A 19,357-nucleotide genomic window follows, 5' to 3' on the forward strand; every position below is an offset into this window, starting at 1 on the left:
GTATAGTGTAGTGTATAGAGTAGTGTGTAGTGTATGGTGTAGTGTATAGTGTAGTGTATGGTGTATACAATGTAGTGTATAGTGTAATGTATGGTGTAGTATACTAGTACAGCACTAGTGTATAGTGTAGTATATAATGTAGTGTATAGTGTAGTGTATGGTGAAGTGCAGGGGTCCCCAACCCCCAGGCCGCGGACCGGTACCGGTCTGTGGCCTGTTAGGAACCAATTTCACAGCACGTTGCCAAAACGGAAATAGAATGACAGTGCTTGAAAGTGACAACAAATATAGTAATTCGAACAAGACGAAGGATTCATGATAAGGAGTTTTTTTTCGGAGTTAGAGCGCGTAAATATAAAGTGTGTCGTTAACCCACGACCACCCTACTTAATTAAATAGACGTTTTAATAAATGTTTTCTCCTACAACATCAGAGTGCAACGCCACATTAAATACGCACTACAATGACAATAGTTTAAAGAGATTTGAAGCATGTTTTATTTTGGGGGGGTGGGGGGGCAGAGCTTTGTGACGTCATATTGTGACGCCGTGTGACGAAGGGGGGGGGGGTGGTCAAAAGTCGTCCAAAATCGCATGACGTCATTTATGGACGGCCCCTAAGGGAGGGTGATGATTCTGAAAGAGAGGGGTGGCGAGGTGAGGAAGTGATGGAAAGGGAGGTTGATGATTGGGGAAGGGAGAGGTGAGGAAGGAAGGAAGGATGGTTAAGAGGTTTTAAGGGTGAGGGCAGGAAGTAGTAGAGGGATACGCTATTTGAAATAAACATGAGTATTAAGGGAGGAACCAAAAATGGTGAGTGAAGTCGCCCTGTTCGATGTGGAGTGGGAGTTGATTCCAATGGGGGGGAGCCAGGAAAGGAAAAAGGAGCGGAAACTTGACTGAGCACATGGAGGAGGGAGGCGTAGTGAGGGATAACAGAAATTGCGAATGTAGCAGCGGTGTTCAGTTGATGGCTCACGGTGTTTTAGGTGAAATTATAATAGCCCTGCTGGGGCCATTGGAACAACAGTATTCAGATCGTATGAGGACCATTGATTTAAGTTCAAACACTTTTTTTTCTCCTTTTAATTATTCGTTTAAATGGGACAGTACGTTCGTTAACGCTCTCTTAATTGCGATTCGTAAATGCGTTGTTTTTGTTAGTTTTAATGTTAGGGTTGTGCTGCTCTACCAGTTTCTTGGGTGAAAAGTTGGGCGAAGGTTTTGCCCAATCCTCGTCCAGATGACTAAAAAAACTTAAGAAATGAAACGCATGAACCGAGTCCACTATCGGAGTAAATTAATGAATGGGATTTTGGAATGATACTTTATAGACAATGAAGTCAGCGATGCATTTAGTTGAGAGTCTACGCAATGTTTCCTATGCAGACAGTGTAATAAACTCTACGTGACTTGAAAACAAAAACGAATCTAATGGCTGTATTCTGGATGAACTAGGGGGTTTTGGCACGCCAAGTGTTGCATCAGTGTTAAGCTTCAAATTAGACAAACCAATGAATCATTTTCGTCGAATGTCAGTGAAAATTACGAGCACGTAGATATTGTGAATCAGAAGATTTATTTATACAGTGACTCCTCTGGTTTGCGAACCTTCAGAGATACGAACAAACCCGTCCGTATGTCCAGTTGCCTACGTCGGACCGAGAGTCAGAAGTTCAACCGCCGCGCAGTAGATGGCGGTGGTGGCATCTACATCTGCAGAACGTGAAGATTCAGTGGCATCTACATCTGCAGAACGTGAAGATTCAGTGGAATCTACATCTGCAGAACGTGAAGAACCAGTGGCATCTACATCTGCAGAACGTGCAGATTCAGTGGTATCTACATCTGCAGAACGTGAAGAACCAGTGGCATCTACATCTGCAGAACGTGAAGAACCAGTGGCATCTACATCTACAGAAGATTATACTACTTTTAAAGCCATTCCCCATGCTCATTGTACATGCCGTACAACACGTTTGGAATCGGCAGACATAAAGTTGAACTTACGAATAAATTGACTTTATGACCAGACCTCTGGAACCTAACTCGTTTGTAAGTAGACGAGTCCCTGTACTGGAGGAATCCGATGAGCTATAAAGCATCTTTTCACAGATGTCCAGATATGTGAAGAGCACACACATCCTCTCTGGGAAATCCACACTGCCAATTTTCTCAAACAAAAATTGGATCAACAGTTCAAGCGGAACTCTCTTGAAGTTAAGGTTTTTTGGAACTCATCATTTGCTTTGCTGGATACGAGATTTAAGCTAAATGCAAAATTAACGTGTGACGAGTCAAAGCTGAAAAACAAACTTCACCAACCACTGTACACGTACAGCTCTAACCCGAACTCACTGCTGTGCGAAGGTCTAACCACATCATCCAAATCGGGATTAATAGACCATACGTCATCAAGAATAATGCGGGAGCATAGAAATAACAGTCCAAAAATGGATGTTTCAGTATTGTACTGGTCCATTGCTGTCCGCAGTTTCACGACAACCGATTGTGTGTGGTGGTCACCCATCCAAGCACTCTCCAGGCTCAAAGGCTGCTTAGCTTCTGAGATGGCGCCAAGGTAGCTAGATGTGAACTCCCTCGCCTGGTATGGAGGAGGTTATGGGTTCAATCCCGACGCCTGCATATTTGGAGTTTGCATGTCTCTCTCGCTGTTATCGCGTGAATTTTTCTCCGGCTCCTCCGGGTTTTCCCCCTCCGCATTTAGATTCAACATCACGCGTTTCGCCTACTTAGCTATAAATGTCCACACGACGATCAGCCACTTGGTTGTGCTGCCATCATTTGTGATGGCCAGGTCGCTTCTAGGAAAAGAGCTACTTTACGTAGCTCAGTGGCAAAATCCAAAACATCTTTTGTTTTTTAGACGTGACGAGATTCGATTATGCACGAGTCGTCATAGACATTAAATGTCAAAAACACAAGAGCCCCTTTTGTATAACCGTATCCAGTAGAACCCCTCTTAACGTCCACCTCTGCTAAGGGGCCATCCATTTAGTACGTACGCATGGAGGGGGGGGGGGTTAAACCACATGCGTACGCTTGCGTATGGGGGGTCTACTGACAATGTGCGCATAGGAAACGGGGGGGGGGGGGGGTGAAGCCTCGATAATAATTTGTCTACATTGGCCTTCAAATGAGTTAAACAGTCCGGCGGTGGACTATCCGTTTGCTTAAACACGTTAATATTATTAATCCTTGATAATTTCTGCGTGGATTCAATATCGGCCGTTCTATAGGATTCAGGGGGGGGGGTGGGTCAAGCGAACGTACGCAAGTGGGGGGAGGGGGTGTAAAAAGTCCGCGTGCGTACAGGGAGGTGGGGAGGGGTCAAGTTTTGACAGATTTTTGTGTTACCTACTCAATGGATGGCCCCTCACTACTCATCGCGTAACGATGTGCTTCCATAGAGCCCAATGTGTTCGCTTACCGACCATTCCACTGTTAACGACGGGCTGTTGGTAGGTACAGTAAATATGAATGAATGCATTGATTCAGCGTGCTTCTTTTAATATTATATATTTGTAATGTTGTTAGTATCTTTGTGTATTAATATTCATTGTTTAAATATTATAAAATGCTTTTTTTGGGGTGAAAAAGGGGTAACTTTCGATGCTATTGGAACCAATTGAAGCCTTTAATCGCGTATTTCCTATATACTCGCTTAACGACCAAATCACTCCACGACCGGATTCGTGGGAACCAATTACCGTTGCTGAGAGGAGGTATTCTACTGCGCGTGTAACGATTCAGGTACTAAATCAATTCCTCGTGCTCACGGCGGGAGTACACGCATCCGACGGCGCTCTTAAGAAATTACTTTCAAATCCACATCGATGAGATTTGTAAATACCCGCTCCGGGCCGGTGCAGTTTGATTCAAGTGGAGTGTGCGGTGCGGTCTAAAGGAAGAAGACGCGAAATCGTTTAGCGGCAGCGTCGAATGGCAGTGCGGTGGCAACGCTCGCGGCCTCACGGCGAGAAAGGGGGGCCTGGGTTCGACTTCCGATTGGGGCGTGAGTGGAATTTGTACGTAATTCGGCGAAATGTCGGGATTGTGGTCCAAGGTATGGAGACCGAACGGATTTATTTATTTTGATTTATTTTTCTCTAATAATTTTCTTGTTGTGTGCATTTTTTTTGCAGTCTCGTTATTTTTTCATTCATCTTTTAGTTTGTTGATTTGCTAGGTAGTGGGGTTTTTTTATCATCCGTTTACCATCTGTGTAAGGGACTGGCTAATTGATAACAATAATAATTTCATTTAACATAGCGTAATTCATGTAATTTCCATCCCACAATGCAGCACATCAATTACCCAGTCCCTTATACAGATACTACAAAAAAGAAACCCCACTTACTTAGCAAATCAAAAAGTAAAGATGAATACGTGAATAACGATTACAAAAAATGCACGTAACAAGAGAATGATCATCACAGAGAAAATAAATTCAAATAAATAAATGCGTTCGGTCTCCATGGCCCAGAACACAATCCCAACTTTTCACCGGATTTAAGGAGACCCTTCACAGGAGGGGTGGTGGAGTGGCCAAAAAATTATGAGCCGGTTGGAGCTTAATGATGTGCAGTGTTGCGGGATGCAATTGCATGAATGACGCTACATAAAATTAAGATGATTATTACAGGTTCGTCTGAGGTTTCCTCCCGCAGCGAAAAAAAAAGTACAATGTAACCGATATTGTACGTACGTACGCATGCATGTTGAACCTCTTTGTAACAACGGTGAACACGGCACAAGAGAAGCGAATCGCAGTGTGAATGTGAATTAACCTCTTGTGGCGACGGTGAACACGGCGCAAGAAAAGCGAATCGCATGTGTGCTAAAACATTGGCAAAAACATCAAGAATGGCGAAAAATGATACTGCGAAAAAACTTGGCACGACGACCCTCCTTGAAAATGGCTATTGAGACTCGGCGAAGATTATTTCACAGGTAAACAATAGAATAATAATAATCCAAAGAAAACTATTTAGATTTCAATGGCTAATTAGAGAAATCGTTTCCGTCAGAAACGCTTCCCCGAGGCTCACTCCACGCGCGTGGATTCTCAGCGAGGTCGGGTTATCTTATTTTCCGCCTCACGTTCGCATCATCGCATCACCGCATCGCGCGAATCCCTTTTCCCTCCACCCCCACGGCCCCACCCCTCGCATCCCTTCAGACGAGCGCGTTCTCAACCGCGTTCTCGGCCGCGTTCTCGGCCGTGTTCCCGGTGCCGTTCCCGGCCGCGTGCCTCCGGGAGTGCTTGCCGAGAGAGTTGCGCGTCGTGAAGGCCTTGCCGCATTCGGTGCAGGCGTGCGGCTTCTTGCCCGTGTGCGTGCCCGCGTGCCGCTCCAGGTCGAAGCGCTGCGCGAAGCGCTTGCCGCACTCGGCGCAGGCGTGCGGCCGCTCGCCCGTGTGGGTGCGCGCGTGCTTCTTGAGGGTGGACGAGTAGAGGAAGCCCTTGCCGCACTCGCTGCACATGAACCTCTCGCCCGTGTGGGTCCTGCGGTGCGTGTTGAGGGCGCAGCGCAGCGAGAAGGCCTTCCCGCAATCTGCGCACGCGTACGGCTTCTCGCCCGTGTGTATCCTCGAGTGCTTCTTCAGGTTGGACGAATACGAGAAGCCCTTGCCGCACTCCTCGCACATGAACGCCCTCTCGCCCGTGTGCGTCCTGGAATGCGCGCTCAGGGCGGACGGCTGGGAGAAGCCCTTGCCGCACTCGGCGCAGACGTGCGGCTTCTCGCCCGTGTGCGACGCGGCGTGCGCCCTCAGGTCGGACAGCTGGGGGAACCTCTCGCCGCACTCCCTGCACGTGTACGATCTCTCGCCGCTGTGCGTCCGCGAGTGCGTCTCCAGGTGGGAGCGCTTCGAGAACCTCTTGGAGCACTCGGCGCACGCGTACGGCTTCTCGCCCGTGTGCGTCCTCGCGTGCGCCCTCAGGTCCGACGGCTTCAGGAAGCCCTTTCCGCACTCGGCGCACGCATGCGGCCTCTCACCCGTGTGCGTCCGCGCGTGCTTGTTCAAGTCGGCGCGCGCCGGGAAACGCTTGCCGCACTCGGCGCAAGCGTGAGGCCTCTCGCCCGTGTGCGTCTTGCGGTGCATCTCCAGGCTGTAGCGCTGCGTGAATCCCCGACCGCACTCTCCGCACACAAACGGCTTCTCGCCCGTGTGCGTCCTCGAGTGCTTGTCCAGCTGGGAGAAGTGCGAGAACCGCTTGCCGCACTCGGCGCACGCGTGCGGCTTCTCGCCCGTGTGCTCCCGGCAGTGCGTCGCCAGGTTGGAGCGCTGCGTGAACGCCTTGCCGCACTCGCCGCACGCGAATGGCTTCTCGCCCGTGTGCGTCCGCGAGTGGTTCTTCAGCACGGAGAGCTGCACGAAGCCCTTGCCGCACTCCTTGCACACGTGCGGCATCTCGCCGCTCGCATTCGCCACGACCCTACGGCGGGCGGGCTTAGCCGCCGGCGCGGGAGCGTCCGGAGGTGCCCCAGCGGGGCACGGCTTCTTCCTGCTGCGCTTCCTCCTGCCCGGGGCACAGGCCCCGAGTTTCTTCCCGCAGCGCGTGCAGCGTCGCAGCGTCTGGCCGACGACGCGTCGTTTCCCTCGGCCCGCCCTCGTCGTCGGTCGCCCGCCGAGGCCCCTCCCGCAGTCTGCGCACAGAAGCCCCGGGCCGCTTCCCTCGTCTGCAGCGCGGGTGCCGACACAAACACATAAAACAAAACGCAAAAGAACGCGGGGTTTTAAGGTGCGGCACACAAAAAATTACAGCAAGGTTCGGTGGATCATCCGCGCGCGCGTGCGTGTCTCTCCGTTCGCAACGTTTCAAACTGAATCAGACGGTCAATGTGGAAGACAAGAGCCTCGGTTGAGGTATCTACCAGATTTTTTAATGCATTACGCTCGAGGAAAAAAATTTGCTCCATAGGCTCATCACCGGATTCCTCCAGGACAAAGATTCCAAATTCGTTTATTTCTCAATCCGAATGTCCTGATGAGGGTCGCGGCGGCAGTATGTCGAGTAGGGCGGTCCAGACCTCCCTTTCCTGGAGACAGACTCTAGCTCTACACTACTATACACTACTACACTATACACTACACTATACACTACTATAAACTACACTACTATACACTACTACACTATACACTACTATACACAGACTCCAGCTTTTCCTGGGGAATTCCCACGCATTCTCAGGCCAGCCGAGCGACATCGTCCCGCCAGCGTGTCCTGAGCCGGTCCTGGGGTCTTTGCCCAGTGGGACGTGCTGCCCAGTAGAGTTCCAGGAGGAGTCGTCAAATCCGCCGCCGACCGGCGAAACGTCACGGTTACTCGCATTGGAAACGCTGTTGTGGGTTTTACTCACCAGCACACAACAACCGGTTCGTGCTGAAATAGTGAATTAATTGGCCATGTTTTGTTAACGCGACACAAACCCCTTACACCGATCGGCCGTCCAATTCCAAGCTCTCCAATCGGCGTCATTCCTGGGGATGCGAATGGCTTTCTCCGCTAATGCGACGACCTCTTACCTTCTTCGCTACCAACGTCCTCCTCGGACAACTCCACCTCGATGAAGTTCTGATCGGCGGTGGCCGGGCAACCCCGGTAGGGACTCCCCGTCTCCTCTGGCCTCCCACTGGCCACCTCCGGTTTAATCATCTTCAAATCCTGAACTGCAATTTTGGAAAGAGGACAAAAATACAAAGTACACAATCGTTTCCGATTTGAACGGCAATTCTAATATACACACACACATACAAAAAAGATGATTTAAGCGACCTGGCTATCACAAATGGCAGCTCAACGAATTTGCTCATCAACATCATCATTGCGTGGAAATTTAGAGCAACCAAATACTCTAAATGCGTGTAAATTGATTATAAATGTGGAGGGGAAAAACCGAAAAATCCACGCGACCACGGAGAGAGAGACATGCAAACTCCAAATATCAAGAGTCAGAATATGTATTTATACTGGAGGAATCCGATGAGCTACAAAGCTCTTTTACACAGATGTCCAGAAGGGGCATGGGATCGGAACGTTACAAATTTACAGCAGCAGGCGTCAGGGTCGGGACGAACCCACGATCTCCTGCATACCAGGCGAGGAAGTTAACATCTCCAGGACACCGTGGTGCCCCGACCTCAATCAGAACATGTATTCATCCCGGAGGAGGAATCCAATGAGCTGTAAAGGTTTTTTTCACAGATTGTCCCAAGCGGAGGTTCAGAGTCCAGAACTGGGCTCCTTTGATCTCAAAACCCTCCTTGGGGGTTCACAGAACCCGAGCCCCTTGTCCTGGTCGAGAACTGGGCTCCTTTGATCTCAACACCTGAGCCCCTTATCCTGGTCCAGAACGGAGCTACTACTTGGATCTTGATTTGAAGCTTTCGTGACTGCAGGAATCCATACTCTTTGGTTCTTTCGGTAAAGTCACGTAGGTAGAAACAAAACAAAATAAATCACGACGTTTCGATAGCAGCACAAGCCATCGTCTTCAGGTGAAAATCGTGACAGCCGCGATGTCTGCTGCCTTATTATAGTGTAAATAGCGTGGCAGCTCCTTACTATTAAAATTCCTTCCTTTTATTATTGTTACCCCTACTCCTCCCTTTGTTGCTGCTAATCCTACATAATGCACGGGCATAATATGACTTTGAGACCCCACCCCCCTCCTACGCATTCCACAAGTAGTGACTCATTCCATATCTGCATTTCCATAAATATGCTAAATTTCTCTGTTGATATGCAAATTCATTTGTCAAGGCGCCCTTCCTCCTCTAACCCAGCTTAAATATACGCTGCCAAGCTTGGTGGTGTTCATTCAGATGCTGTCTCTCCGACAGACCTGTTCTTCACCTGAGGACGGCTGCTTGCGTTGTGGCCGAAACGTCGTGAGAATTGTATTTTATTATGTTATATTTTTATTATTTTATCATTTCCCTTCTACGTGACTTTACCGAAAGAACCAAGAAGATGTTAAAGGAAATTAACTTAGATGTCAAAAACCCTCTTCCCGGCGGGGTCTTCTCATTGGTCGTGAAAATCAAGACATGGGAGACGGTCCCATGTCAATCACAAGAAGGCGTGCAGGCATTTGGGGCAAGGTAGGGCAGCCTCACCAGCAGCAGCCTCAGTGTCTTCATCCTTCACCATCAAATCCGGCCAAATCCCAAGGCTCGCATCTTCTTCGTATTCCTGTTTGATGTTCGTCAAGTCAATCTGTGAAGCCATTCTGGAGGAAGTGGAGGGCGGGGAGGAAATAATATAAATTAAGACACCAAAATAGATGAGCACACATCTCAAGCAAGTTTGTTTCAATGGGCACACTTTTAATTGCACGCAAAAAAGGTAGAAAGCCATTATTTCGACGGCAGAATTCATCGATTTGGATGCATTGCATGCAAGTTGGGTGGCTTTGCGTGAAGCCAATGAAGCATTTCGAAAGGAAGCCACCCCCGTGTAGCCTTTAACAAGACTGCAGGGGCAAGTGGCTATGACGTCCGGCAGATGTGGCAACACGAGGTGATGTGTGGGGGGGTGGCCACCAGCACCACCACGCCCGGCCGTCTTTGTCTCCCCAGTGGCGATTATTTTTACACACCGCACGCAGTGCCACCACCACCACCACTACACGCAGGCTAACACCAACAACAACAAGACGAATGATGTTGAGGCCAGCGAGGGCCCAGAGAGAGAAATTGGCATTGATGGCGAATAGCGAATTGACCTCTCGGCAAGTGGCAGCGGCAGCAGCGGCGGCGGTGGTGGTGACAGAGGCAAAGAAGCCGCGAAGGGACGGCGACTCGATGTCGGCACAGACGCAAAACAAAACGACGCGCCCGAGGTTGGGACACCCCCAACCGCCCCTCCCCTCCCACCCCCGACCGCCCCTCCCCTCCCCTCCCACCCCCGACCGCCCCTCCTCTCCCCTCCCACCCCGACCGCCCCGCCCCTCCCACCCCGACCACCCCTCCCCTCCAACCCCAACCCCCCTTCCTCCGACCCCAACCGCCCTCCCCTCCCACTCCAATCCCCTTCCCCTCACACCCCAACCCTCCTCCCTCCCACCCCAACCGCCCTCCAGACGATGCCTGCTGCTGTAGATTTGGAGGTTGCATGTTAATTACCTCGCCTGGTATGCAGGATGTCGTGGGTTCGAATCCGACCCTGACGCCTGCTGTACAATTGGAGTTTGGGTATCTCTGTACCGGTGGTCGAGTGGATTTTTCTCTGGGTCCTCCTCCAGATTGCCCCCCTTCACATTTAGAATCAACATCAATGCGTTTAGAGTGTTTGACTGCTGCTGTAATTTCCACGTGATTATGATGATGATAATAAGCCCCAAGGCCATAGCCATGGAGTCAACGTTGAGGGGACCAAATCTTGCAGGGTGTCTGGGGGTCCCAACCCAGAAACAATATCTAAATTTGAAAACTCATTTCCTGCCTAAAATATTTTTAAAATTCCCTAACGCATGGGATAGATTTTTTTTACAATAATGTCTAAGAGTGTGTTGTATTACATTGCTCTGTTTGTATCTTTTTTTTACCATTTCTTGTTTCATTGTATGTAAAGGGATTCATAAAGTACAACCATAACCACAATCATATAAACATAAATGTATGCATTGATTTATATGAAGTCCAGATATTGCGGCTAAGGTTTAGCAAATAGTTTTTTTTAATAGCAAAATATTGGGGGTGACATCTTGAGCATATTTGAATATTGGCGGGGATGTGTTCGACCCAATATTTATTATAATTACGGCATTGATAAGCCCACTTGGTTAAGCTATCATTTGTGAAAGCCTGGTCGCTTCTGAAAAAGAGCAGCTCAGTGTGGCTTTACCTGGTCAAATTAAATTAAAACAGTTTAAAACTGTCTATCCGTGAAATATGTAACCTCCTAACGTCTTATAAATATGAACAAATTATGTTGCTACTTCTGGTTTGCTTTGTGATTTTCCGTAATCCTAGTCTCCGTTAAAAAATAATCCCCGTGATTTGTGTCGCTAAGCGGCAACTGTTTGTGGATACAAATGTATAAATAGCAAGCGGAAGATTATTCAAGGTATCACCTCTATCCCCACGGGTATCGAAACTTCACGCCACCGTGTGTGTCGTGTTGTTTAGAATAACAACAGCCTATTCCTAGCCACTGTTTGTATCTCTCCAAATATATAATCATCATCATCATGGGCATGTCAGAGGCACTTAACCGATACCGATTATATCCTAGGTTCAAGCCCTGGGTCTGTGTGTCTCTGGTAGAGTAGCAATGGCCATGTCAGAGACACTGAGCCTGTACTGATGATATCCTGGGTTCAAGCCCTGGGTCTGTGTGTCTATGGTAGAGTCACAATGGCCATGTCAGAGACGCTTAACCGATACTGATTATATCCTGTATGTAGGAACCTCGCCTGGTATACACAGGAGGTCGTCAGGTCGATACCGACCATGACGCCTGTTGTATATTTGAAGTTTGCGTCTCTCCTCGTGGTCACGTGGTCCTCCGGTTTTGTATCCCCTCCACACTTAGAATAAACATCACACATTTAGAGTATTAGGCTGCTGCCTTAAATGTCCATGTGATGACGGTGATGATGATCATGATAAGCCACTTCGTTGACCTATCATTTGTCATGGCCAGGTCACTTCAGAAAACAATAAGCTACATAGCTCATTGGCGCCTTACCTGGTCAAATAAAAAATGAAACAAATATAAAAAATACTTTTTTATAAGACGCTTTAATGAAATGTACCGTAGTAGTAATGGCAGAACTCCACGACTCCAGGAAGTGGCCCCGAAGCTTGCCACAGCCAACGTGAGTTGAGTGTGGACAATTCGACCCAAGCCGAAACATAACATATAAAAATGAATGTTTATTTTTTTTTTATGATAGAATATAGTCTTGTCATCAGTAATATATAAGTATACCAAGTTTGTAGTCGATACGACATTGGGAAGTGGGTTAAAATTGAGTTACGATATTTGAGGATATGACAACAACAGACAGAGTGAGTTAAATAAAAGCGTGTAAAAACACTTTTCAATTCAGCTTAGTTCAGAATCAACAATGCGTTTCGAGTGTTTGGCTGCGATAAACTTGCACGCGATGAGCTCACTTAGGGGCGGACTCGTCGAGGTGGCGTTAGGAATTGCGTGACATCCACTCGTTGCCCACGTGGGATCACAATGTCCCCCAAAGCACGCACGTGGATGGGGTAGGCTCCTCGCACAGGCGTCCAAAGACAAAGATCCCCCGCATAGCCTTAACAGACTGTAAGGGGCAAGTGCTGTAAGCGAGTAGCACCTATGAAGGACGACCTGCACGGCACACGAGGGGGTGGGTGGCCAACACCACGCCCGGCCGCCTTTGTCTCCCCAGTGGCGATGTTTACACACCGCGCCAGATACTCATTTGAGGGTGAGACGACCTAGGGGAAGCCCAGGACCAGTTCAGATAATCGTCACTGGGTGTTGGCCGTGAGTGCAGCGTGCTAACCGCTGCACCACCGCTCCCCACAAATTTCCACCCATCACACACGCACGCCTCGCCCCCCCCCCTGCATCACTGTGTTGTATATATAAGAGCAGATATCGTATGTGAGTATATGCGGTGTGCATTTACAACACAGTTTGGATCCATATTGCATCTGAATGCAACGTTGTACAGAAGCGGTAGAGAAAGAGAGATCTATTTATATATATAAAAAATTGTCATAGGTCTAAATGTGAGTTTATGCATTTCTATGCGAGTTTTGTGTGTGTCTGTGTGAGTCAGTGGGTCTCAATGTGAGTCTATGCGTGTCTATGTGAGTCTCTGAGTCCTACTGTTAGTCAATGTATCTATGTGAGTCTATGCGTGTCTACGTGAGTCTCTGGGTCCTACTGTTAGTCAATGTATCTGTGAGTCTATGCGTGTCTATGTGAGTCTCTGGGTCCTACTGTTAGTCAATGTATCTATGTGAGACTATGCGTTTCTACGTGAGTCTCTGGGTCCTAATGTTAGTCAATGTATCTATGTGAGTCTATGCGTTTCTATGTGAGTCTGTGGGTCTCTATGTATTTTTTATCACCGATGTCAGTCTGTGGTTCTCTATGCGAGTCAATGCATTTCCTATCTGAGTCAAGGGATCTCTATGCGAGTATTTGCGTCTCCTATGCGAGTATTTGCGTCTCCTATGTGAGTCAGCGGGTCCCTGTGTGAGTCAGCGGGTCTCTGTGTGAGTCAGTGAGTCTCTATGTGAGTCTTTGTGTTCTCCTATGTGAGTGAGTGGGTCTCTATTTGAGTCGGTAGGTCTCTATGGAAGTCGTTGCATCTCATGAGTGAGTTGATCTCTGATTGAGTCAGTGAGTTTCTATGTATCTGTGTTCTCCCATTTGAGTCGGTGGGTCTCTATGTGAGTCAGTGGGTCTCTATGTAAGTCAGTGGGTCTCCTATGTGAGTCATTGGGTCTCTATGTGAGGCAGTGGTCTCCTTTGTTAGTCAGTGCGTCTCTGTGTGAGTCTTGTGTCTCATATGTGAGTCAGTGGGTCTCTATGTGAGTCAGTGGGTCTCTATGTTAGCCTCTGTGTGAGTGTTTGCATCTTCTATGCGAGTCAGTGGGTCTCTATGTGAGTCGGTGGGTCTCTATGTGAGTCTCTGTATGAGTCTTTGCATCTTCTATGTGAGTCAGTGGGTCTCTATGAGGCTGTGTGTTCTCCTATGTGAGTCTATGTGTTCTCTATGAGTCTGTATCTATCTGTGCGCGTCTTTGGATCTTTATTTGAGTCAATGTATCTCTGTGAGTCTATGCGTTTATATGCGAGTCTGTGTGTATCTGTGTGAGTCAGTGGGTCTCTATGTGAGTCTCTGTGTGAGTCTTTGCATCTTCTACGTGAGTCAGTGGGTCTCTATGTGAGTGAATGGGTCTCTATGTGAGACTTTGTGTCTCCTATGTGAGTGAGTGGGTCTCTATGTGAGTCGGTGGGTCTCTATGTGAGTGGGTCTCTGTGAGTGAGTGGGTCTCCATGTGAGTGAGTGGATCTCTATGTGAGTCGGTGGGTCTCTACGTGAGGCAGGGGTCTCCTATGTGAGTCAGTAGGTCTCTATGTGAATCTCTGTGTGAGTCTTTGCATCTTCCAGGTGAGTTAGTGGGTCTCTATATGATACTTTGTGTTCTCCTATGTGAGTCTATGCATTCCGTGTCAGTCTGTATCTATCTGTGCGCGTCTTTGGATCCTTATTTGAGTCAATGTGTTTCTGTGAGTCTAAGCGTTTTTACGTGAGTCCGTGTGTCTCCTATGTGAGTGGGATTCTATGTGAGGCTTTGTGTCTCGTATGTGAGTGGGACTCTATTTGAGTCCAAGGGTCTCTATGTGAGTCTTTGCATCTCATGAGTGAGTGGATCTCTGTGTGAGTCAGTGAGTCTCTATGGGAGTCTTTGTGTTCTCCGACGTGAGTCAGTGGGTCTCTATATGAGGCGTTGTGTCTCCTATGTGAGTGAGTGGGTCTATATTTGAGTCGGCGGATCTCTATGTGAGTCATTGCATCTCGTGAGTGAGTGGATCTCTGTGTGAGTCAGTGAGTTTCTATTTATTTGCGTTCTTCCATTTGAGTCAGTGGGTCTCTATGTGAGTCTCTGTGTGAGTCTTTGCATCTTCTATGCGAGTCAGTGGGTCTCTGTGTGAGTCGGTGGGTCTCTATGAGAGACAGGGCTCTCATATGTGAGTCTTTGTGTCTCCTATGCGAGTCAGTGGGTCTATATGTGAGTCTTTGCATCTCATGACTGAGTAGATCTTTGTGTGAGTCTCTATGTGAGTATTTGTGTGCTCCCATTTGAGTCAGTGGGTCTCTATGTGAGTCAGTGGGTCTCTATGTGAATTTCTGTGAGTCTTTGAATCTTCTATGCGAGTCAGTGGGTCTCTGTGTGAGTCGGTGGGTCTCTATGAGAGACAGGGGTCTCATATGTGGGTCTTTGCGTCTCCTATGCGAGTCAATGGGTCTATATGTGAGTCGTTGCATCTCATGACTGAGTGGATCTTTGTGTGAGTCTCTATGTGAGTATTTGTGTGCTCCCATGTGAGTCAGTGGGTCTCTATGTGAGTCAGTGGGCCTCTATGTGAGTATCTGTGTGAGTCTTCGCGTCTGAGTCAGTGGGTCTCTATGTGAGTCAGTGGGTCTCTATGTGTGTCAGGGGTCTCTATGCGAATTAGTGGTTCTCTGTGTGACTATTTGCATCCCCTATGTGAGTCAGTGATCTTCTATGGGAGTCTTTGTGTCTCCTATGTGAGTCGGCGGGTCTCTGTGTCACTGGGTCTCTTTGTTAGTCTTTGTGACTCCTATGTGAGTCAGTGGGTCTCTTTGTGTCCCTGGGTCTCTATGTCTTTGCGTCTGCTGTGTCAGTGTAGCCTGCGCTCCTCCGTTGAAGGAGCGCAGGCTACACTGGGTTTATCATACAGTTCATCGTTTGGGTTACATGGCCACAATCACACAATTGTGGCTTGTGTCTTTAACGTATCTGTATGTCTCTGTGTATATATTTGTGTCTCTGTGTATCTCTTTGGGTCTCTATCTTATCCTTCCGCATGGCTGATGTAGACTCAGAGCAGCAACTACAATTTCACGTTTAGGTGGTCAAACCAGACAACAGCGTCAGGTGCCGCAGAGTAGTGTATCATCACTCTGATGCCTCCTTCGTATTTGTGGATCGGGGCATTGCGTCGTTATACGCTGTTTGCTCTGTTCTGGATGACCACAGTCGCACCACTACTTCTGGGGTTTTTAAATTTTCCATTTGTGCATCAGGTATCCGTATCTGCTGCCATGGTTTGTGCAGTAGATGCGATTTAGAGTAGACCATGAGTTTATCGGAAGATCAAAACCAGGGATCGTTTGCATTGCGTCTTTTGCAACAAGGTGTTTGTGAGTTCTTTGGAACCCCATTCAGCTTTCCAAGCTTCATCAGGATTGAACACGCATTGTTGAAGGTTAAGTACATGGTTGCAAAAGGGGCCTGGCGTGACCTCAAGCAATGATGAGGGATGTTATGGAGGTCCTGGTGAATGGGAAATGGCGACTGTTTTCCTCGATTTGAAGGACTTCCGGCAGCGTTGCGGCAGATGGGTGGGTAGAGGTGTGGTGACAGCATGGGCAGCCCAGGGTGTTGGGGTCAACTTGATAATGTCAGTGATACACCACCGCATTGCAGTGCTCAGTTGGACATCAAGTCAGGTGTGAATATTTCTGGTCCGTATTGGTGCACAGTACTCGGCTATAGAGTACACAAGGGCCACCGTTGACGTCCGTAGCACTGGGTGATGATGCTCCTCAGCTTGTGCTTACCAGTTGCTGGGCTAGGTTGACCCTTTTTTTGGTCTTGGCGGCTATCTTTTTCAGGTGGTCGTGGAAGGTTAGCATACGGTCCGACTTCACTCTGAGATAGGTTGGAGTGCAGTCGTATCGCACAGTAGTGTTGCCGCAGAAAGTCACTTTCAGAGTGTGCTTGGTGCTCCTATTATCAAGATGAAATTGAGTTAATTGTTTCGTGGAGATTTGGCTTGAGTCTCCATATCCAGAAATATTCCCCCATGGTGTTTAGATCTCGGCTCAGAATGGATTTGTGATGCCATGGCTTCGAAGCCACTCCACAAGCGCCACGACCCCCACCCCCGACCCCCACACTGAGTACACACACGCAGCGCACACACGCAGTCTCCTGGCGTGGGATTGCTTGGCACAACGGGTTTTAATCCGAAGGATCCCTATAAGGAAAGTACCACGGTTTCCCGGTGCCAGGGGATTGGCCAACCCTCGCAGGACAATTCACATCGCGGTGCCCCTGAGTTGGCTTAATAGTGTAGGGTCGTAAAAATGTTTACCGCGCCAGCCACTCTGAGTCATTCACGACATCGGGAGAAGCTGGGGTGGAAAAAGCGAGAAAGGCAGACGATGATATCAGGAGAGCACAGCGCCACGACCACCCCCCCCCGACCCTCGTACCGAAGACACACTCGCAGGGTGTGTATTCGACAGTCGGGTGTTATTCCGGATTAACGAGGGCGAGTAATGTATTCTTCAGTTACGGAAGGACTGACAAACGATCGCAGAAGCACCGAACACGGCGATCCATGTAAGGGCAAAAAAGTGGAGAAAGGCCGCGCGGTACGACGTGACCCCGGGCTTTTGAAGTCAAGGGGATAAAAGGGGAGACCGGGGGCCGTTCAAACAGTTGATCTTCAACATCTTGGCTGCCAAGACCCCGCTGCCGTCCTGCCTTCTTCAGGCGTTCGCAGCATCCATGTGATGCCAGCGAGTGCCGCTACGAGGCAGTGATAGGCAAGGCTTTCTCGTCCTCTTCCCTCCGCCTCTCACAGCGTCCGTGTGACGCCGTGAGTACAGCTACGAGGTACATGGTAGGACGTTTGAGTGACTGAGAATGTAGGCAGCAGTAGGCTAGGCTTTTCTCGCAAGATATTCCCACCGGGTAGTGCCGACTGGGCACCTTACTTTAAGGGATTCTGGTTGGCGCCGAGAATAAAGGTCAGCACAGAGCATTGGCGGTGTGGTGTCTGCGATTTGTGTGTAGCGGTGGGGGAACGTGCTGCGAGAGTGAACGCAGGGTGCTGTTCGCGGGATCGCTACCACGTTTGCGCGAGTGAAGTAATTGCGCAGGTGTGAGTGCGCTCGCAGCCCCTTTTGTTAGCGGGGCCGCGGTGTGTGCGGGCGTGTGTTTTAACCCCGTGTAGCTCCAATGCCAGCAGCACGAGCATGTCCCTCAGAGAGGACGTTAGCATGGGGGGCCCCGTCACTCACGCCCCACCTGCCCAGCGAGGACGGTGGGGTGGACGTCGGGCCCCACAGATGCGATGTCGCTGAAAGCGGAATATAAAACATGTGCATGGCCCGGTTGCTGGCATGCCGCTCGTGTAGATATTGAAGAGCATTGGCGCAAGTTACTGAACCTTGTGGCAATCCATTGTTGAGGAACCGGGTTGAGCTGGCTTTGTCACCCATATAGACACGCAGTCGCTTATTGCTCAGCCATCGTCCATATCAGGTGGATTGTTTCGAGGCAGGGAATGGTCCTTGCCAGCTTCAACATCAAGCCCCTTAATCCAGACTCTTATAGAATGATGATAAGTTCACAAAGTCTGCGCCGGTCTTGGATTGTTTCTGGAGTCCGGCCTCAATGTGTGTCGCCAGAGCCAAAACTTGGCCTCAGCAGCTGCGACTAGGCCGGAATTCTGCGCTTGTTATTAAGGGATCACTAATTCACCGACAGGCCTGATTCTCCAGAGGATGCTGCATTCCAGTGGTGTATAGGTCACGCATAGGAGTGATATTGGCCTATAGCTTTCCGAGTCGTCGGTTGGCTCACCCAGTTTGGGGATTGCAATAACCATCGCCTCGGGTCGCAGTTGTGTTGCTAGTGAGCAGAGTGGAAAGTTGATTGCTGCTTGGGATTTAAAACCAGGTGCAGATCTTCAGCGGACATCCAATCAGCGAGGTATTTTCCGTTGGCCTCATCTACTGCATAGCCACACATAGTATGGTGGCTGTTAAAGTCACCAACGTATAGAATTGGGATTGGTGCACTCGGGAGCGCTGGCTTTGGCTATTTTAACTAAAGGCTTTGTACACGTTTGGTGATGTTCAGCTCCCCTATTTTGATGCTGGTGGTGTAGGTGGCTTCTTTTTCAGTTGGTGGGAAGACGTAGAGTTCTCCGATGGTGTTCTTTTCGCATATGGCCATGCCATATTTCGTGTGGTAGTGGCTCGTCGTGAGGTTATATCCGTGGATGTGGTAGCGACCGGCATGCAGGGGTCATCCAAGACGTGGGTTTCTTGGAGCGCCATGACATCAATGTTAAGGGTTTTCATTATGGTCGCGAGATACTTGCTCATCACACGGGAGAGTCCCTCAATGTTCATTTGGGGGATCCTTGTCCCAGGGCTTATCTGTGCACGTTGTCGTTGCTCAGGAGACCGGGAAGTCGATGATCGATATATACTCAGTCGCCGCATCGATGGCATTCGTCGTGATTTATTACTTAACAGAGTGGGCCGCGTGAAGGCTGCCATCTTCCACTCCATAGATTTCTATGCATCTGTGTCACTATGTGTGGGTGGAGAGTCACGCAGTCCCCTATGGAGGGGATGGTTGGCAAATGTTTTTACAGAGTGCGGAAGGCCTAGCTAATAAGTGTTGTACTGTAACCGAGCCTATTACTGAGAACCGTGGTCGTGGAGTAACACTAATTGTGGAGTCTGATGATGTTAAGGAGGGGAGAGCCAACTACCGCTTCCTCCTGCGTTGTGTCCCACTAGCTGGGCTGCAGTTAGTCAGCT

At 49.0% G+C, this 19,357-nt stretch overlaps 1 protein-coding gene across 1 annotated transcript in view; it reads right to left on the bottom strand.

Moving 5' to 3' along the window:
* Positions 1 to 1,559: 1,559 nt before the first annotated feature.
* LOC144735489 (uncharacterized) overlaps positions 1,560 to 19,357 on the bottom strand; it is a 34,586-nt gene continuing 16,788 nt past the window's right edge. Inside the window, exons 7-10 of the mRNA XM_078617889.1 lie at positions 9,752 to 9,895; positions 9,144 to 9,256; positions 7,551 to 7,694; positions 1,560 to 6,703 (exon numbers count right to left, since the gene is read on the bottom strand). Of these exons, the coding sequence (XP_078474015.1) occupies positions 5,199 to 6,703; positions 7,551 to 7,694; positions 9,144 to 9,256; positions 9,752 to 9,895 (1,906 nt within the window). The 3' untranslated portion in view covers positions 1,560 to 5,198. The remainder of the gene's footprint in view (positions 6,704 to 7,550; positions 7,695 to 9,143; positions 9,257 to 9,751; positions 9,896 to 19,357) is intronic.

Source organism: Lampetra planeri, chromosome 55, assembly GCF_965212315.1.
Source record: "Lampetra planeri chromosome 55, kcLamPlan1.2.h2, whole genome shotgun sequence".
Lineage (NCBI taxonomy): Eukaryota > Metazoa > Chordata > Hyperoartia > Petromyzontiformes > Petromyzontidae > Lampetra > Lampetra planeri.